Below are 22,075 nucleotides of genomic sequence, written 5' to 3' on the forward strand. Positions count from 1 at the left end.
GCAATACCTCCATTTGGAACAAAGTGAGGGACATTTATCTATGCCTTCATCAAGAGACCAAACCCCAAAAGAACTAGCTCAAGCCGTGTGGTTAGCGGAGGCTAATGAGGAGGTTAGGAGTGATCGATCCAAACATTCTACTCCCCCAGACATTGCCCTTAGCCTTACACCACACACAGAAAAGGTAGACCTGGACTTGGAGGACCCCTCATCAATCCCTCCGGGGCCCCTTTCAACAGATGTTATAATTGTTGCAGCCTTTCCAGGTTGAATTCCAACAGGGAATTTGAGTCCGGGAATTTGAGTCCTGAGGCCCAGATTACAAATCTTAAGCCATCCTAGATCTTGATCCTCCTTTTAATTCAGCTCCTCCATGTGTTGTTGAACCAGAGACATTCCTTAATGTAACGCTTGGAAAAGTTATAAGTCATGACACAAGCTAGCCCAACTTAGCATAAAACGGGTATAGAAGCCACCCTATGAAGGTGGAAAAGCAGAGGAATTCTATATAAGGAATGAAGAACTACTGAACACGGCAGATCCATTTGATGTGCCGACTAGTAACAGCTCTGTAGCCTTGCTCTGGTGTATGCATCCTTTCCTGCTCTACATATGAACCATGCAGCAGTAAATTCCGGCCAAGAATTTCATTTGACAGATCCCCCAAAAATACGAGACCAACAAGAGCCCTACAGTGTGTTGGACATCCTAATATTCCAATCTGAATGTGATTGTCGTGGCCAACAAGATATTTGAAACAGGAACAACTTACCTAAACTATGGGCATCCTTACCTGTGCTGGAGTCACTTGATTCGAAAGATTTGATGTATATTATGTTTTTTTGTGGGCACAAAGAGACTCCACAGGAAGCCTCTAGGGTACTATTCAGAAACAAAGAGAATGCCAGGTGGGTGGAGGCCCATTACAAGACTTTGGCAGACTTGGGGAATAAATACAAGTAAGCCAGTAAAACCAAAATATACTTGCCTGTTTGCAAAAAAATAAGGCGCCGTAGCAGCGTGATCCCAAACGTTGTGCTTTAAAGGGGTCGGGTCACGCTTGATCATTAGTAGACCCCATTACAATGCTAAGGGATCAAGCAGCAAATAAAAGAGTGCAGTTTTTTAAGGAATGGTCGCTGAAGTCCCACCCTTGTAAGAGAGATGTCACTTAACATGAGAATGCTGGATTATAGCAAACATAAACTCAATACCTCATTGCAGCTGTGCTCATGGAATATACAAGGCCTAAACCCCATCCTGAACAACAATTTGGCAATCAAAGAAATAGGCATTAAAATATAATCTGCCATCATGAACCTTGGCAAAATGACGCACATGACCTGGCCGGATCATAAGGAATTGTACTCACTGGCCATCCCTTCCAACACCGGGTCACTCTTCAGGCAAAAAAGAAAATAATTACTTTTGACATTTTAAGGTTAATTAAGGCCCTATGATAGCAGTATATCACAGAAAAGCGGGTCATGGTGGATAACTTCAATATGTTCTTGCTTAAAACTCTTGAAATATTTCCATGGCAACAAGAGGAGTACAATGTATGGGGCATACCGGGTCATGTAAAGAGGGAAAAGGCGGGCCAGAATTTGCCACCACTCTGAATGCTTTGGACCTCTGAACCTTAAATGAAAGAGGGGCCAATGCCAGCTATACATATAGAACTAGCTTGTGTGCCTCTATAATATATCTGTATTTCTACCCAACACTTCCAGTGGGTTAGTAATTTTGAAGTGCTCCACTTTCCAACAAGTGATCATGCACGGTTGTCATGTTTTCTCAATAGGGAAACAACTAAACCGATACAACTACAAGCAATTGGTATAGAAGATGGCACCTGCAGGCTGCAAAAAATAAAATGGACAACAACGTCCGCCCCGGCGGCCCTGGTGGAGTTGAGAGAAGCTCTGCAACGTTTGGCATGCAATGTGTCACCCTCAGCTAAAAGTGGGAAACATTATTGTGTAAACTATTGGAGAGATTTGCAAGTCAACTACAAACACCGGGTGGCATCTACGCCCAGACAGGACCTGGCAATGCGGCGTTGAGAGTTTTTAAATTAGAGGTATATAAACTCAGGAGTTTGGCACACAAAAGTACTGCTACTGCTGCACAAGTCGCGAAGATCTGGAACACAAGGAAGTCTTTGATATCAAAATCATGGGAAATTGCCTTTGCTGATGAAGAACAGGCATGGGTGGAAGTACACAGTGCTCTGAAAATGAAAAATCCAGCAAAAGTTTGGAGGCTTGTTAAGTTGAGGTATAAACAAAGCATGCAAAAAGCATCACTGGCTGTGCCAGCCGGCAAGTGGTCTGAAAATATTCTCAACCTGTATAATACGGGGAAAAAGGAAGGCAGTCAGGAAGATCCTGTAGAAGAATTAGTGAACAGTGCTAGCTGTAGGAAAAGTCTGTTGCTCTGGGGTGAAGCAACAGTGGCCCATGAATTGATCAAGTGCACATTGGAATCTTTTTGAGCCACAGGAGCTTTGGAACCGAATAGCACCCTCACAAGAATATTCTAAATTGCCACAGAAGAATGGGCATCCCTATTTAATCCCCCTTTTAAAATTGTTTATGGAAGAACACAGTGCAGGAAAGCTGGTGAGGCGTTATACTCACTTCCATACACAAAAAAGAAGCATGTGATAACCCTGCTAGATTCTGGCTCATTGCCCTACTGGATGTGGAAGGCAAATGTTTCTCTAAAATTCTAAACAATGAGTTAGTAGAGTCCCTAATCCTCATCACTCAGTCATGTTTCAGGCACCGGCATGGCACTGAAGACAATCTGATGATACTCTCCATGCTGCTTAAAATTGCGAACAGGAAAATGACCACCCGCTATATGTCGCCTTAATATACCTCATCACAAAAGATATTCTAAGACCCATTACAAGTCTATATACGGACACCTGGGTACTAGTTAAAGTCACAGTACAGTTACCACCCACAAAATCAAGACCACCACTGGAGTAAAACAAGGCTGCATATTTGCTCTACTATTGTTTAACCTTTACTTAGCAGGCATCAACATAACTCTAGGGGCAGCATGGGTGGTACCTCCTAGGTCTGCAGGCCTCCATAGACAATGTCTTCAGAATGCGGATGATACATTCACTCGCAGCCCTTGCTTGCTACTGTGCCAAAAACAGACGTGAAGTTGACTATGCCAAGACAAAAATAATTGTTTGTGGGGTCAGAAATAAATATGCAGCCAAATATAACTTTTCAATGAATAATGTGGTCATGGAACAAATGACAAGCTTTAAATACCTGGGCATTTATTTCAACAACCGTGGCTCTCATGTCACACATCTAGGGTACCTAAAGGACTTGGCTTTGCCAATGATAAAGAGTTTTAAAAAGTTGGCTTCCAAGATGAGTGAGCCTGATTTAACGAGCATCTGTAAAGTAATTAATGCCAAATGTATGCCAACACTCACATGTGGCTCATTGATTTTTAAAGACCACTTTTTGCGTTGACTGGCTAAAGCACAATTAAGATGTTACAAACTTCTATTTAACCTCCTTGAAGCAACACCATCCTCCCAGCTACAGCTTGAATTTGGGCTCCACTTTTGGGATATTAACGGAAGCTCAGCTCCGCGGCATGAGGGTCTCTGAAGGAAATTATAAGGCGAGCCATCCATGATAAAGCATTAATATGGAAACTCTACTTGAGAGAGGAAATGGAAGCCCTGGAGTCGCCTAACACCTTAGCTCATAACCTAACACCGAATTGCTGGTAAAAATGGCCAGGATACAATCTAGAATTGAGGACATACAAGAACTATCTTGAAAAGCTCATGTCATTTTATGTGACTCATTGTACAAAGAGCTGGGGAAATCTGTGTACTTAACCTTCCACATAAAATTGACAGTTAAGAAACAACGGTCAAGGCTGGGATGCGGTTTAAAATCTCTAGAAGCCAATATGTTTGGGAGGGTAACAGGGTCTTCGGAGCAGCATTGCTGCTTATTCTACTATAAGAAGGAAACTTTTGCCCACATAATATATATTTGCCCAACTTTGACAAATGTATGTTGTTTCTGGTTGAAACCTCTGTTCCATAAAGTTGGCTTAGACACTGCAACTTGGCTATCTCTGCATGTTTGAGTGGTGTGAACCCCCAGCTATCAGCAAGATGTGTTAATTTCCTCAAACAAGCTAAAAACTATTGATTTTAGTGTCAGAGAGCTCTTAACTATCCTTGCCATCAAAGAGTTAATTTTTTTTGTCGGTCTACATTGGGTGTATTGACTTCTGTGACTTCTCCTGTATTTATTTATTGTTTTAACAGTTGCCCATATTTGGTTAAGTGTGATATGAGTAGGCAGTTGTTCTGTATCACAATATGTTTGCAGAATTGTTACAGCGAATGTAGCATTACTTCTGAGAGTACATTACCTGAGTTTTAAAATATGATTTTTTGGGTTGGGGAGTACATGCCGTCCCCTGCACTTCATCAGATCAGTGGATCTTAGCCAATATAGTACTCATTAGTAGGTCGTTGGTATCCTATCTAAATAATCATGGTAATCTATGCTCATGTTATCGGATAAAGTTGCAGAGATGCTGTTGGAGTGACTTGTCTGCTGTACCTAGTAATAACAATTTGTTTATTGTACAGTATCGTTTTTTGGGGTAGTCAATGATGGACATGGCCCTTTTTGCAGGGTCACCCCCGAACTTTTTGCCTTCCTCCTGTATTTTTTTCTGACCTGTTTATGGTGGTTGTATGACTCTGGGCACTTTTTCACTGTTGATCAGTGCTAAATTGCATATGCTCTCTATTGTAAATTATTGTAATGGATTAGTGACTCCATGATTGGATTATTTAATTTACTTTCCCTCCACTACTCTGTCCCATGATTCTGTCCTCCCTATCTCGAATCCCCACTCTTTCTCTAAATTTCCCCCTATTTCCCTGGATATCTTTCTTTCACGACTTCAGACGGTGAGCTCCGGCTCGCCCAATGATTGCTGTCCCACGTCCATTCTAAGAGCTGCCTTCGTGGCCTGCCCCGGCCCCCCTCTTGATCTCTTAAACCAATCTCTTCTGTCAGGCGTTGTCCCTAATGTTTTCAAAAGCGCTGTGGTGGTCCCCATTTTAAAAAAGCTGGGTCTTGACCCTACTGCGCTGGCTAACTATCGCCCCATCTCCCTTCTCCCTTATTTGGGAAAGGTTTTAGAGACTTATGTCACCCGCTGCCTCAGTGCCTTCGTCGAGGAAACTCATTTCCTCGACGATCGTCAGGCTGGGTTCAGACCTGCTCATTCCACTGAGGCAGTTGTGGTGGCAGTTATGGACACGCTGAAACAGGGAGCTGACAGGAATCTGGCACAGGCCCTTGTACTGTTAGACCTCTCTGCCGCTTTCGACACGGTCGACCATGGTATTTTGGTCGACCGTGTCAGAAATGCTAGCATTTCGGGCTTGGCCCTGTCATGGGTGATATCTTTTCTCCATTCCCGCTCTCAATCCGTCCGTCTTTCCTCTTTTTCTGCCCCTCTATCCTCTCTTTCTTGTGGTGTTCCCCAGGGTTCTGCTTTGTCCCTGCTTCTGTTTAATCTTTATATGCAGCCCCTTCTTGTCTCTCTTCGGCAGTTTTCACTCACTGCTTTCAACTATGCAGATGATCTGCAGCTTATTTTTCCTCTCAATTCCTCTCCCTCTTCCTGTTCTAATTTTCAAAATGCCATGCTCTTTATCTATGAGTGGATGAACCTTAGCCAACTTAAGCTCAATCCAAGCAAAACGGAGCTGGTGGTGACCGGTGGCTCTCTTACTCCCTGGTCTCCCAACTTTTGGCCTACAGCTCTGGGTTCCCCTCCCTGTCCAGTTAATACTGTGAAGAGCTTGGGGGTCACCATCTCTAGTGACCTCTCAATGCGGCCACACATTAACACCGTCACTTCGGCTTGTTTCTTTCATCTTCGCCGAATTGGGAAGATTCGCAGGTTTCTATCCCAAGAGGCCCTTATTCTTGTTATCCTTGCCCTCATTACCTCACGTCTAGATTATGCCAACTGTCTATACGTGGGGGTCCCTGCCTGCCATCTTTCCCGACTCCAACTGGTCCAGAATCAGGCAGCCAGATTAATTTTTCAGCAACCTAAACATCAGCACGTCACCCCTTTGCTGAAAACTTTACACTGGCTCCCAGTTGTACAGCGGTGTGTTTTTAAAATGGCCTGCACCATCTTTAAATCCTTGTTTACCTGTGCCCCTGCCTTTATCTCTTCCTGTTTGCACGCCTATGTCCCTTCCCGTCACCTTAGATCTTCAACTCATAACCTTCTGATCACCCCCAGGTTCAATCGTAAGAAACATGGGGGAGCCTGTTTCTCTTTTCTTGCTCCTGTTACTTGGAACTCCCTTCCTCTTGCCATCCGTCTGTCCACTGACTATCGTTGCTTCCGCAATTCTTTGAAAACCTACCTGTTCCGTTTGGCGCACGGCTAGCGGCCTGTTCCTGAATGTTCTTCTCCCACCTGGTCTAGAGCGCCAAGAAACCAATTGGTGTACGTGCGCGGTACCAAATCTTTTTTAATAATAATAATAATAATAATTACTTGTCAGACCCTTGTACAGTGCACCATGTGTGCCCAGGGCCTGTAAATAAAATGCTGCTGGTGGGCTTGCAGCACTGATTGTGCCACCCACAGGAGCAGCTCGTAAAATGTGGTATAGGCCTGCCATTGCAGAGCCTGTGTGCAGTGTGGGACGCCCATGTGACTTGGCAAGTGCACCCACTTGCCAGTCCCTAAACCTTCCCTTTTCTACATGTTAGTCACCCCTATGGGCAGGGTGCATTGTTTGAGAAAGGTAGGACATGCCCTGATGTGTGTGGCACGTCCTGATAGTGAATTACAGCCAATTTAGTTTTTCACTATTGCAAGGCTACCTGTTCCCATAATCCAGAATGGGCAGTTTGATTGTAGCATTTTATAATCCTAACTGACCCAGGGAACCAGGTAGAAAAACGATTTAAGTGTGCCTGAACTCAGAATGTTTAAATACATCTTTTAGTGTGGATGTTTTTACATTCTGTGTTTGAAAATACCACTTTTAGAAAGTGTGTATTTTCTTGCCTAACCATCCAGTATGCCTCTTCTAGGTTTGTGTATTCCATGTCTGGTTTGTGAGTAACAGAGGGCTGGAGAGGGCTTTGGCTCCAGCAGTCTGACTGGGCTGGGCTGAATAGGACCAGGGTTTAATAGAGAGTAGAGGGAGGAGATTTCCTTTCACTTGCCTGAGCCAACATAGAATAGAGGGTGTGAGGAGATTTCTTTTCAGCTACCTGGGCCAGGTCTGCTTTTAACAATGCTGTTTCCACCTCCTGCCTGGAAGCTGCACCAGCGAGGACAGAATCGGTTTTGACTAGGTACAGACACTCTCTCCCTCCAGAGAACAAAGGATTTAGTAGTATAAAAATTGGGGCACAAAGCGCAGAACTTTAGATCACTTCTGGGAATCAAGACAAACCTTTGCCAAGGAGGAAAACAAAGGAAGCTGAAGGAGGAGACTGCCCCTGCAAAAGTGACTGTTTGGTGTTGGCCTGCAGTTGTTACTCTATTGCAAAGGAAAGGAGAAAAGGAACTTTGTGTGTACTTTAATCATCTTGAGGAAGATCTCCAAGGGCTTGAAGTTGAGCTTGCCTACTGTTCTGAAGTCTTAGGGACACAAAGACTTCACCAGCAGCTCCCCCTGAATTTCCTTGCTTGGAATTCTACCTGCAGTGAGGTGCTTGCTGTTGCTTGGGCCATCTGAAAGACTGTGTGTTGCTGGGAGGTGGAAGCGCAACGCAACGAAGAGAAGCTTGTCGCCGCCGCAGCAATTACCGCCTCATTGCCGAAGAAGCATGCCACCACCACTGTTCGCCGTCACATCACAGACAAAGCGTGTCGAATCACCGGAGAAGCATGCCACCGTGGCAGAGTGCGCCCTCGCATCACTGGAGAAGCGTGTCACAGGGCCTGTCGCAGCTCCAAAGTTCATCGATTTCGCAGCACGGCCATTGGGCGTGCACGCATTGCATCAATGTTGTTGCATCGCATCCAAGAAGCCATTTTGTCGCACCGCATCAGATTGTCGCATCTCATCTAGGCGCCATCTTGTCGCATTGTGACCGTAACGCAGTAAGATGCCGACGCATCACATCCTCTCCGGTAAGGAACCAATGCATCACCTCCCTTGCGCTGCAGTAAGGAACCATCGCATCACCTCCCCCGAAGCATGGAACCGATGCATCATCTTCCCGGCGACCCTTTTGTTTGTTTTGTGTGACACATCCAAGGTATTTTGGAAGTAAAGTGTTGCATTTACCATCTACTTTGAACTAAGCTATTTCTTCCATTCTTACGTTTAATCTTGTGTTAAGTCTAGTAAAGATTACTTATTTTTCTAAACTGGTGTGGTGTCCATTTGTAGTATTTTCACTGTATTACTGTATACGTTCACAAATGCTTTACACACTGCCTCTGAGATAAGCCTGTCTGCTTGCGCCAAGCTACCAAGGGGGTGAGAAGGGGTTATTCAGGAGTGTATCCCCCTTTCTCTGACTAGAAGCAAGGCTCCCTATTTGGACAAAGGTTCAAGCCATTGCCAACTAGAGACCCCCATTTCTAACTGTCCACAAATCTTATGTCTATAGAGCAGGTTGTCACAGATCTCTAGTACAAACGAGAGTGGCCTGTATGTAGGTGAGATTATGAGGTATACCACTAAACTTCGGTCTGGTGCAAAACGTTATACTTCTTTTTACTAATGTCTGTTGCATCGGTGACTTATAATAACAGTGTACTGCAATCATTATGATAGAAGGATTTTTGCACCAAGGCAAAAATGTAGAAAGTTGATTGTGAAACTATTTTTTAAAACATGTTTTAAGCATATATTGCGTATACAGCATTTTGAATGTGTAATATGGGGTTTACCAAATAATTTTCAGCCCTTTTAAAAAAATGCAAATTGGTTTTACACAATTTTTGTTAAATAAAAAGAACTGAGCTAAACTGTGTTTGACTCTAATTTAGGGCCTGTTTTAGATTTCTGTAAACAAGTTACTCCACCACAAACGTGGCGGATATCCTGCACAACATATTACAAGTACCATTCAGTCTAATGTACTCATAATACGGCAGTCACATTTGTGACGAGTAACCCATCTGCTGAAATCTAAATCAGTCCCTTATGTGGAGGGCCAAGGTTAGGGCCTGACACGTGGCTGCTGGGCTGCGGGAATGAAGGACAAGGGCACAGTATCACTAGTTAGCCGGAAAGACCCTGAGCGGTCTTCCGCCTTCTTTATTTATACCCCGGTGCGAGCCCGCCCGGGGTATGCACGGATTTGTGGTGCAGTGGCAACATTGTCTGGAAGAGCCCGGGCCGCTCTCTACATCCCTCCTTCAATTTAGTCTGTTCTTTTCAGGAATCAAAACCTTTTGTCTTAGGGAGATATCCAGACAAAGTCTCTCAGCTTCTGACTTGGTCTTGGATTGGATCGCAGACTATACCGCTGGCTCCGGGCAAAAGGGGATACGGCAACCCCAGCTGGGGTTGTCTCTTCAATCTCGCTGCTCAGGGACATGCTCGGTCGACTGGACTCGACCGTGGTTTGCGTCGCCGCCCTGGGTGAGCTCCCTTCGTAATGCTTTGCCACCGGTGATCCTGGGAACGATGCCCCAAGATCCAAACCTCCATCATCTCCCGTCTCTGAATGTTCTGTTGTTTCATGGCCCATTTCCGTCTCTCTCGCCTTCTTGAAACACGACACGTTGCGTGTTACTACCTGCCCATTCCGCCGGGCGGTGACCATGGTCCCTTGAATCCGCTCTACAACCCACACCTCGGGCTCGTAGGGTGTTCGGAATTTCCATCCCGGGTGTCGATCCCGAACGACCACGGTGTCTCCGACTTGCAGTGTAGGCTCTTTGGCGTGGCGTGCCACGCTCGCTTTCAGATTGGTGGCTCGCCTCCGAGCCTGAATGGCCTCGTCATTCCTGTCTCCAGGCACCCACCTGCTGTCAGTCTGGATGCTGTCTCTGGGTGCTCTCTTGAATAGTATATGTGCTGGGGCACATTTGGTGGTGCTATGCGGCGTTTGCCGATAGGCCCCTAGAAACTGATCCAGGGCCGTTTCGGGATCCTCTCCATTGTCTACTGCGATCCTCAGGGCTCGATCGAGTGCCCTCATCAGTCTTTCGACCTCCCCATTAGCCTGGGGCCACAGAGGGGAAATCTTCCGGTGTTTGATCTGGAGACTCTCGAGATAGTTCTGAAACTCTCTCCCTTGGAAGGGTGGCCCATTGTCTGATTTGACTTTGTCCGGAAGACCCATAGTGGTGAAGATGCGATTCAGGGCTTTCTTGACCTGGGGCGTCTTGGTGGCGTCCTCTGCGATCACTGGTGCGGGTGCCGGATCGCTGCCGGTGATGGTGCAGGTGTGACAGTAGCGCACCATTTCATCGACCAGATTGTCCATGGCGGGGAACCAGACCTTGCTTCTCAGGCGGGCTTTCGTCTTGGCCATTCCCTGATGACCTATGTGAGCCAGCGCTAGTATCCTCTGCTGGAGGCTCTCAGGTATTACGATCAGATGTCCTCTAAGGATGACCCCTTCGTCTCCCCCACTTAGCTCACTCCTGACTTGCCACAGCTGTTGGCGTGTGTGTCTGACCTCTGGCCGAAGGGTTTGCGCTCCATCGAGGAAGTGTGCCCAGCGGTTCCCTTCAAGAGCGTGGCGCACTCTGGATAGCGTTTCGTCCTTTGCAGTTGCTTCCCCTATCTCCATCAGTGTCATGGTTTCAGGACACGCGGCTTGCGATATTATGTGGACAAACTCTTCTGCCTCCGTTCCGTCTTCCTGTGGCGGGCCTTGACTGACGGCGTCGGGGTGCCGGGATAGATAATCAGCTGGGTTGTGTGCTCCAGGTCGGAAGACAATATTAAAGTTGTACCCTTGTAGTAAGCATGGCCGAATTTTGCAAATCTGGCGTTCGCGAATTTGCGTATTTGCGAACTCGCAATCCGCAAAATCCAGGAATTCTCGCGACGGGTTTCTGCCAGTTCGCGAGGGTTTTGTACCAGTTCGCAATTGCGAACTTACTTGTCGGCTCACAACGGTTGCAACTATGTTGTTTCTATGTCTGGTTCATCATCACAGGTTCCCAGCACCCTCTGTTTCACCACTGCCACCCTCTGTTTCACCCATGCCACCCTCTGGTACATCAATGCCACCCTCTGGTTCATCATCACTGTAGATTATGGGGGGGAAAGCAAGCACACCTGCCCTGCTTCAACTGACATGAATTAATTTGGGGTTGATTTATTAATGTGTCACTGTTTTAAAATTCCAGTCTGGCACCTGCATCCTTATCCGTAATTTGCTTTCTGTTGCAGTGCAATTTTTTTTCTAGGACCTTTGTGGCCTACTTGTAGCTATTCTATGAGCCTCCTGTGAGGGTCAGAGCAGGGTCATAGAATTGTTGCAACTAGCAACTGAACTCTGGAGGGGCCCCAGTCAGGAAGCACTACGGGGAATGGTTACTATTACTAATGATGAGTTTGAACTTTTGCACCTGCTGAGTGCTTTCAGTTTTGGAAAACTCGTTTTTCTGCAGAACAGCAACTGTAATGCCCCAAACAAACTTACTTGTGAAAGTTGATTTCTAATCCAAAAGTGATCTAAAGAAAGTCAAAAGGCCTCAAATACAAAAAAAGTGCAGGCAAATGTCAACCTGAGGAGTTATTCTGATAAAAATCATCATTTTCAGATGGTCTATGCTGCTTGCTAGTGGATTTCTTGTGCAGAATTGCAAATTTTGTAATTTCGCGAGTGCGAGATTGTTGCTGCCTGCCGCACCTACATGTTCGCAATTGCGAACTCTCGCGATGCATCGCCAAACTCCCGCGGGATTCCGCAGCAAGATCCAAAATGGCACAGCACTCGCAAAATATCGAGAAAAACAACTTGGCAAACGCTGAATGACGGTAAGTGAACGCCGCACGCCGCAATATTGTATCACCAAGAAAGAAAATCCCCTGCGAGCGAATTTGCGGATTTTCGGTAAATTCGCGAGAGTTCGCAGATTGCAAATTTACCAAAAATCCACAAAATCCGCGAGCGGAACGGATTTTCTGCTCTGCTTAAGTTGGATGGCCCATCTGGAGGACCCCGTGAACAGTGGCAACTGCGGTTTGTGGTCCGTCACTACAGTGAATTCTTGTCCACACAGATATAGGTGGAAATGCTGACACGCCCATTTTATGGCTAGTGCCTCTCTTTCAATTTGGGCTGTTTCTGTGTCCGATAACGCTTTGCTTGCGTACGCTACTGGCTTCCATACCTCCGATCCGTGCTCCTGGAGGAGTACTGCCCCTAGGCCTACTGGGCTGGCGTCCACTATCAGCTCTGTTTTGCGACATGGTTGAAAATAGTCCATCACTGTCGTGTCCAGGAGATTAGCTTTTATGTCTTGAAACGCTTTATTTGCTGACGCCGTCCACTCCCATTTGTGGTCCATCCGCGTGAGGGCTCTTAAGGGCTCTGCGAGAGCTGCCAGGTTCGGGATGAACCGGCCACAGTAGGTGGCCATACCCAGGAAGCTGCGCACTTCTGTGGGGTTCCGCGGAGTGCTGGCTGCTTTGATCGCTTCCGCCTTTTTGGGGTCAACTTTCAGTCCCTCTCTCGTGAAGGTGTACCCGAAGAAATCTATAGACTCCTGATAAAAGGAGCATTTTGACCGGTGTAGGGTCAGTACACAATCTGCTAGCCTTTGGAGGGTCGCCCTCAGGTGTGCATGGTGTTCTTCCAGTGTCGCCGAGTACACCAGGATGTTGTCACTGAGGTTGATCACTCCAGCCGCTTGTATCGACGTAGTCCTTACATGGGTTGAGAAGGTAGTTATGTACCGACTCGCTGGCTCCAGTTCAAGTTGATGGTATCCCGAGTTGAGGTTCAATTTCAAGAACCATTTGGCCCCATTCAGGTTGGCCACGATGTCGTCCATGGTAGGGGTGATGTGTCACTCCCGCTTGACAGCCACATTGGGCAACCTCATATCTACACACCGCCTAATCGCCCCGGGCTGTTTTGGCTTAGGCGCTACTACCAACGGGGACACCCAAGGTGTCGGGCCGACACCTTTTCTATCACTCCCAGGTCTTCCAATTTCTGGAGCTCTTCTTCCACCTGCGGTCTCAGATTGAATGGCACTCGTCTATGTCGTAGGGCTACTGGTTTTACAGAGGTGTTGATGTGGAGTTTGAATTTTCTTCCTTTCAGTTTTCCAAGGCCTTGGAACAGTGCTGGGAATTCTTTCAAGAGGATGTCCGCATGTGCCTGGTGTACCTGGTTCACAAAGAACACTAGCCCAAGGTCCTCTGCCGTGTGGCTGCTCAGCAGGGTTCCTTTCTTCCCTTCCGTGATGTGAAAACGTGATTCCGTTGAATATTCGCCATTTACAACTGTCATCCGGATAACCCCTCTCAGTGGCAGCGGCTCTGTGCCACCGTATGTATAAATCCTGGCATTGGAAGGTGCAAGAGGAGGCTTGGGAGACATCTTTTCGTACTGGTCTGAGTCCATTACATTTACTGAGGCCCCCATGTCTATAAGGGCTTCTATCTCGGTGCCTTCCATGGAGACGGAGCACATGGGCGGCGGTCTCCTCTTGGTTAACGCTCTACTGACGAATGAGATGACATATACCTCATCGTCCTCGTCATCTTCATATCGGGGTCGTCTCCCTTGGGCTTGACTGTCTGGAGGAGGTGGCTCTCGGTCCAGCGACAGCGCCCGAACGCGTTGCGTCACAGTCCTGGGCCTGTGACCTGCTGGTCTGTACTTTCGTCCTCGGCACACTGCAGCAAAATGGTTTAGTCGACCACATTTCAAACATGTCTTTCCTTTCGCCCCACACGTCGCCGTCGCTGGGTGGTCTTCACCACAGTATCCGCACTGGCTCCCTCGGGAGGCGGGGGCCCGTGTGCGGGCTGTCTGGGGTCTCCTCTAGATAGCGTCGACCTTCTCCTTCTTGATCGGCGTTGTTTTGGTCATAGCCGATGCCACCACCGGTGTTCGTAGAGCGACCTCCATTTCTTCCGCCCTTGCGTCCGAAAGTTTGTGTGACCTCGCCAGGATCAGTATCTCGTCCAGCGATATGCCAGGTTGTCGGAGAATACGTTTCACAATAATTTGGAGCGACACCCCACTATTATCTGGTCTCGGATTTCTTCTCTCTGGTTTTTGAACGGGCAGGTTATTTCCAGCTGGCGCAGCCGAGTGTAGAACATGTCCATTGACTCAGATTTGGTCTGCCATGCCCTTTTGAATTTGAATTTTTCAAAGTCGTTGTTGAGTTGGGGATCAAAATGCGCGTCAAGTGCATCGACCGCGGCATCGTAGTCGTGCTCTGGTCCGGTGTTAGGGAGTGTTTCGAACAGGTCGTAGATCTCTGGACCCCCATACAGGATGAGGAGCGACCTCTTGACTGTCCCATTGGTCTCCCTTGTGCCTTTAAAGTAAAGGTTTAGCCTTCCTACCCACGCCTTCCATCTCGGCGCCACCGTCGCAGGATCTGCCGCCTCACTGATTGGTGGAATTGGCGATGCGCCTGAGTGCATGTGGCTGTGTGGCATTGGTGCAATGGCCCCGGCCTGGTTCTGGCCCGGTGGCGATGGTGCGACTACCACGGGTGGCAGGGCGATCACCATGGGTGGATTCTGTCCTGCCCCGGCTTGACCGGCTCCCGGTGCTGTATTGGACATTTTTCAGGCTTTATTCTGGTCCTCTGGTACCTGCCTGAGAGGACTTTGCGTGCAGTGTCCTCTTCCCAAGACTGTTGACTTGTCCAGTGCTTGTTTGTTTGGCAGAGAGGGTCGATTGCTGCTTGTGTTGTTCCTCCCCGCGTTCAGAGCTGAGCACTGAGCTGGGTCACTGTGGGGATAGGGCTGGAAATTTCAGTGTGTGCCCTTGGATTTTCCAATGCCTCCCTGGATTTGCCAATGCTTGATGAGGCTGTGGGTATGAGGCTTCTTCCCACCCCTACCGGAACATTCAGCGGTTCCCTCACTGTTGGGGAGGCGTACCCATGGCCTCCCTGCTTCAAGCGGCGCTCGGGCGCACCTCACAGCACATAGCTCCTCGCCTTTTCTAAGCCGAGAGCGAGACGTCGGCTCTTGCGGGCCTCCGCGCAGCGAAGAAAGTACACCGGCCAGGTAGGCCGCGCGAGGCTGCGTGGGCGGGGTATGAGGGAGGTTGGACTCACCCGCACCAGCTGGAGGTTCGGCGGCAGCGGGGGACCTCACAGCGAGCCCCGCCAGCTGAAGGCGCTCCCGACGTCCCAGAGTCAGCCACCAGATAGAAAGCGGGTGGGCTCCGCAGTCCGAAGCAGGCACAATGTTGCTCAGCAGTCTGGGGGTGGCCAGGCACGCTAGTGTCCAGACCGGCCTCGTCGCCAGTGTGGAGGGCCAAGGACAGGGCCTGACACGTGGCTGCTGGGCTGCGGGAATGAAGGACACGGACACAGTATCACTAGTTAGCCGGAAAGACCCCGAGCGGTCTTCCGCCTTCTTTATTTATACCCCGGTGCGAGCCCGCCCCGGGGTATGCGTGGATGCGTGGTGCAGTGGCAACATTGTGTGGGAGAGCCCGGGTGGCTCTCTACACCTTAGTCAACTGTTTTACACTTAACAGTAGCTAAATGGAAAAACGATATGGTGTGTAGTACGGAATCAGTTTGCTACACTCTGCTCTTGTTCAAACATTTAGTTTGAAACAAATTCTTTTTTTCCATTTCACATTACACAAGTGACAAGCATTAACCAAATGTGCTGTGATGTAGAGCTGCTTTTGTCAGCACTTGTGTGAGAGTGCAAACATGGTTGTCTTGACTAGGAGACATCAGTCTCAGGAAAAAAATGTAAAAGGACTGTCTTTCTTTTGTCTGAAATCAGAAGTCTTTGACCTTGCTGATGGTAGCCCTTCTGTTGACCCAGAGCCTCACTGCGTCTTTTTAGCGCCAATTGAAGTTTTAAAGCTGCAGATGCGCTGCACACCCCATAGATCTCTTCATAGGGGTGTGCAGTGTAGCTAGAAATCTTCAGACACGCTGCACAACCCGCATACGTCTTTATAGGTGAGTGTAGTGTAGCTAGAAAGCCAGATGGCTCACAATGGTGTCTGGCTTGACTACTACTTCCACCAAGGCCTTGTGCTATAAACATCATGCAGCAGTGCCAACAAATCTTGAAAGTACATTTCCACTCACTGTCAGAAAAGCATAGTTCCAGGTGGGCTGGGTGGGAAAGTGTGTGTAGGACAGAGTCTGATGGACTTTGAAGTTGAAAAGCTGCAATTGAACCATATTCTGGACAGATGTCCTTACAGGAAATTGAGTATTGTAGTTGAATTTGAGGAAGGTCAGATGTCCTCACAGGAGATTATAGTACTGAGGGAAAATTGCTGTTGCGCCAAATGAATAGCTGCTACTAGAAGTTTCGTTTTCAACAAATGGTTTTTACTCGCTTTATAAGGTAATTGCAGATTTTTCCTTAGCTTTTCATATACTTCAATAAACATTTGTCTAGCCAACAAGTTTTACATTTCTGACAGGGACACACAAGTTGTACAAATGTGAAACCTATTGGCTTTGGCAGTGCTTTTTTGTAATAGACCCTGCTGCTCAATGAATGCATCTATGCATACATTTAATAAGATAATTTATTGTGGGGTATTGTGTTGCTTTGGGTCATATTTTTTACAGTGAGAAGTAGATGACAGACTTTATAGGTTTTTATTGCAATACTTGCACCAATGCTTTTATTGTACAGCACATTTTGTTTTTCAGTACAATTGAAGACACCGTTTTAAATGGATATTTTATACCAAGGAGAACAACCGTCTTACTGAACTTTTATCAAATAAATCATGACGAGTAAGTATCAAATAATTTATTAGGTTCTTTATTCATTTCTTTAAGTGTCTAACAGCACAAACGCTGTAAATACGTTTAAAAATTTGAGAATGTAATATTTTTCAGTGGGTTTTGTTTTCAGTATTCTAAACTTTAGAAATAAGGAGCACACGATTTTCTTGACAGCATCATGTTCTGTATTTCTCTACAACATTTATAATGGCTTCCTCAAAACACTATACAAACTGCACAATCAAAAGTGAGACACATTGCTAATGGCAAGATGTATCACTATTTGACAAAAAAGTTGCACGATTCTGATCAAACCATTTTTTTCCTGTGCCTCAAGTTGTGGATTAATAAAACAAAAATAACTGTAGTGTGGTGTCTGCTACTGACCCAGTTACATACTTCTATACATCAAATCCTGAATACTATAATCTGGTCTCACCAGACAACACTCTCACTGGCTTGTCTGAACAGCATTTACTGGTGCATGTCAAGTTAAGTACGACATTCTATTCAAGACAATTGCACAGAACTCAAAAGATTTACTGCTGTTTCCTAGAGCCAAGGACTTAAACTATTTCAATAGTTATAGTCTGAAAATTAATAAATCTGCAATAGAAAATATACAGTGGGCACTTCTTACATTCTTACATTAGAAATGTATGCTCAGATTTTCCAAGATTTTGTCAAAGGCTTGTGTAACTTTTTTTTAGCACAAAACCAACTCAAAGTCTACTAGTGGGGTTTACAAATTTAGGGCCTGATTAGGATGGCAGTGAGACCACCATTGACAGCCCATCGGTGGCGGTCTCACCACCATCCTAAGAAAGTTTCCCGTCCGCCACATTAGGATGATGGCAAAAACAACAAGTGATGGACTGAATGTGGATCAATGTCACACACTCCCCCAGTCAAAAGATCTGGGCCCAAATCCATCGTTTTTTTGCACTCCACACCACCCTGGGTTAGACAATGGCGATATGCAAATCAGCTCTGACCCTGTTGCCCCATGGGAACAGTCCAGTCCGAACTACAAAAGCCATGTCCTTCCCAGAACGGAATCAAGCATCCGAGGACCGGACCGGTTTCGAGGTAACACCTCTCATCAGCCCGGCTAGCTTGACTCCAAGTGGTGTGGAGTGCCTGGGACCCACGTCTGGGCATCCCCAGCGCACTTAGGGCGGCAATTGCAAAAACAACAAGTGATGGACTGAATGTGGATCAATGTCACACACTCCCCCAGTCAAAAGATCTGGGCCCAAATCCATCGTTTTTTTGCACTCCACACCACCCTGGGTTAGACAATGGCGATATGCAAATCAGCTCTGACCCTGTTGCCCCATGGGAACAGTCCAGTCCGAACTACAAAAGCCATGTCCTTCCCAGAACGGAATCAAGCATCCGAGGACCGGACTGGCTTCGAGGTAACACCTCTCATCAGCCCGGCTAGCTTGACTCCAAGTGGTGTGGAGTGCCTGGGACCCACGTCTGGGCATCCCCAGCGCACTTAGGGCGGCAATTGCAAAAACAACAAGTGATGGACTGAATGTGGATCAATGTCACACACTCCCCCAGTCAAAAGATCTGGGCCCAAATCCATCGTTTTTTTGCACTCCACACCACCCTGGGTTAGACAATGGCGATATGCAAATCAGCTCTGACCCTGTTGCCCCATGGGAACAGTCCAGTCCGAACTACAAAAGCCATGTCCTTCCCAGAACGGAATCAAGCATCCGAGGACCGGACCGGTTTTGAGGTAACACCTCTCATCAGCCCGGCTAGCTTGACTCCAAGTGGTGTGGAGTGCCTGGGACCCACGTCTGGGCATCCCCAGCGCACTTAGGGCGGCAATTGCAAAAACAACAAGTGATGGACTGAATGTGGATCAATGTCACACACTCCCCCAGTCAAAAGATCTGGGCCCAAATCCATCGTTTTTTTGCACTCCACACCACCCTGGGTTAGACAATGGCGATATGCAAATCAGCTCTGACCCTGTTGCCCCATGGGAACAGTCCAGTCCGAACTACAAAAGCCATGTCCTTCCCAGAACGGAATCAAGCATCCGAGGACCGGACCGGTTTCGAGGTAACAACTCTCATCAGCCCGGCTAGCTTGACTCCAAGTGGTGTGGAGTGCCTGGGACCCACGTCTGGGCATCCCCAGCGCACTTAGGGCGGCAATTGCAAAAACAACAAGTGATGGACTGAATGTGGATCAATGTCACACACTCCCCCAGTCAAAAGATCTGGGCCCAAATCCATAGTTTTTTTGCACTCCACACTACCCTGGGTTAGACAATGGCGATATGCAAATCAGCTCTGACCCTGTTGCCCCATGGGAACAGTCCAGTCCGAACTACAAAAGCCATGTCCTTCCCAGAACGGAATCAAGCATCCGAGGACCGGACCGGTTTCGAGGTAACACCTCTCATCAGCCCGGCTAGCTTGACTCCAAGAGTGTGGAGTGCCTGGGACCCACGTCTGGGCATCCCCAGCGCACTTAGGGCGGCAATTGCAAAAACAACAAGTGATGGACTGAATGTGGATCAATGTCACACACTCCCCCAGTCAAAAGATCTGGGCCCAAATCCATCGAGTGCAAAAAAACGATGGATTTGGGCCCAGATCTTTTGACTGGGGTGAATGTGTGACATTGATCCACATTCGGTCCATCACCTGTTGGTTTTGCATATTCCGCCCTAAGTGCGCTGGGGATGCCCAGACGTGGGTCCCAGGCACTCCACACCACTGGAGTCAAGCTAGCCGGGCTGATGAGAGGTGTTACCTCGAAACCGGTCCGGTCCTCGGATGCTTGATTCCGTTCTGGGAAGGACATGGCTTTTGTAGTTCGGACTGGACTGTTCCCATGGGGCACAGGGTCAGAGCTGATTTGCATATCGCCATTGTCTAACCCAGGGTGGTGTGGAGTGCAAAAAAACGATGGATTTGGGCCCAGATCTTTTGACTGGGGTGAATGTGTGACATTGATCCACATTCGGTCCATCACCTGTTGGTTTTGCATATTCCGCCCTAAGTGCGCTGGGGATGCCCAGACGTGGGTCCCAGGCACTCCACACCACTGGAGTCAAGCTAGCCGGGCTGATGAGAGGTGTTACCTCAAAACCGGTCCGGTCCTCGGATGCTTGATTCCGTTCTGGGAAGGACATGGCTTTTGTAGTTCGGACTGGACTGTTCCCATGGGGCACAGGGTCAGAGCTGATTTGCATATCGCCATTGTCTAACCCAGGGTGGTGTTGAGTGCAAAAAAACAATGGATTTGGGCCCAGATCTTTTGACTGGGGTGAATGTGTGACATTGATCCACATTCGGTCCATCACCTGTTGGTTTTGCATATTCCGCCCTAAGTGCGCTGGGGATGCCCAGACGTGGGTCCCAGGCACTCCACACCACTGGAGTCAAGCTAGCCGGGCTGATGAGAGGTGTTACCTCGAAACCGGTCCGGTCCTCGGATGCTTGATTCCGTTCTGGGAAGGACATGGCTTTTGTAGTTCGGACTGGACTGTTCCCATGGGGCACAGGGTCAGAGCTGATTTGCATATCGCCATTGTCTAACCCAGGGTGGTGTGGAGTGCAAAAAAACGATGGATTTGGGCCCAGATCTTTTGACTGGGGTGAATGTGTGACATTGATCCACATTCGGTCCATCACCTGTTGGTTTTGCATATTCCGCCCTAAGTGCGCTGGGGATGCCCAGACGTGGGTCCCAGGCACTCCACACCACTGGAGTCAAGCTAGCCGGGCTGATGAGAGGTGATACCTCGAAACCGGTCCGGTCCTCGGATGCTTGATTCCGTTCTGGGAAGGACATGGCTTTTGTAGTTCGGACTGGACTGTTCCCATGGGGCACAGGGTCAGAGCTGATTTGCATATCGCCATTGTCTAACCCAGGGTGGTGTGGAGTGCAAAAAAACGATGGATTTGGGCCCAGATCTTTTGACTGGGGTGAATGTGTGACATTGATCCACATTCGGTCCATCACCTGTTGGTTTTGCATATTCCGCCCTAAGTGCGCTGGGGATGCCCAGACGTGGGTCCCAGGCACTCCACACCACTGGAGTCAAGCTAGCCGGGCTGATGAGAGGTGTTACCTCGAAACCGGTCCGGTCCTCGGATGCTTGATTCCGTTCTGGGAAGGACATGGCTTTTGTAGTTCGGACTGGACTGTTCCCATGGGGCACAGGGTCAGAGCTGATTTGCATATCGCCATTGTCTAACCCAGGGTGGTGTGGAGTGCAAAAAAACGATGGATTTGGGCCCAGATCTTTTGACTGGGGTGAATGTGTGACATTGATCCACATTCGGTCCATCACCTGTTGGTTTTGCATATTCCGCCCTAAGTGCGCTGGGGATGCCCAGACGTGGGTCCCAGGCACTCCACACCACTGGAGTCAAGCTAGCCGGGCTGATGAGAGGTGTTACCTCGAAACCGGTCCGGTCCTCGGATGCTTGATTCCGTTCTGGGAAGGACATGGCTTTTGTAGTTCGGACTGGACTGTTCCCATGGGGCATAGGGTCAGAGCTGATTTGCATATCGCCATTGTCTAACCCAGGGTGGTGTGGAGTGCAAAAAAACGATGGATTTGGGCCCAGATCATTTGACTGGGGTGAATGTGTGACATTGATCCACATTCGGTCCATCACCTGTTGGTTTTGCATATTCCGCCCTAAGTGCGCTGGGGATGCCCAGACGTGGGTCCCAGGCACTCCACACCACTGGAGTCAAGCTAGCCGGGCTGATGAGAGGTGTTACCTCAAAACCGGTCCGGTCCTCGGATGCTTGATTCCGTTCTGGGAAGGACATGGCTTTTGTAGTTCGGACTGGACTGTTCCCATGGGGCACAGGGTCAGAGCTGATTTGCATATCGCCATTGTCTAACCCAGGGTGGTGTGGAGTGCAAAAAAACGATGGATTTGGGCCCAGATCTTTTGACTGGGGTGAATGTGTGACATTGATCCACATTCGGTCCATCACCTGTTGGTTTTGCATATTCCGCCCTAAGTGCGCTGGGGATGCCCAGACGTGGGTCCCAGGCACTCCACACCACTGGAGTCAAGCTAGCCGGGCTGATGAGAGGTGTTACCTCAAAACCGGTCCGGTC

At 48.1% G+C, this 22,075-nt stretch overlaps 1 protein-coding gene across 1 annotated transcript in view; it reads left to right on the forward strand.

Moving 5' to 3' along the window:
• LOC147727217 (cytochrome P450 1A4-like) overlaps nucleotides 1-22,075 on the forward strand; it is a 288,726-nt gene that overhangs the window by 150,928 nt on the left and 115,723 nt on the right. The window contains exon 6 of the mRNA XM_086961267.1: nucleotides 16,879-16,965. Coding sequence (XP_086817393.1) covers nucleotides 16,879-16,965 — 87 coding nt within the window. The remainder of the gene's footprint in view (nucleotides 1-16,878; nucleotides 16,966-22,075) is intronic.

Source organism: Lissotriton vulgaris, chromosome 3_1, assembly GCF_964263255.1.
Source record: "Lissotriton vulgaris chromosome 3_1, aLisVul1.2, whole genome shotgun sequence".
Lineage (NCBI taxonomy): Eukaryota > Metazoa > Chordata > Amphibia > Caudata > Salamandridae > Lissotriton > Lissotriton vulgaris.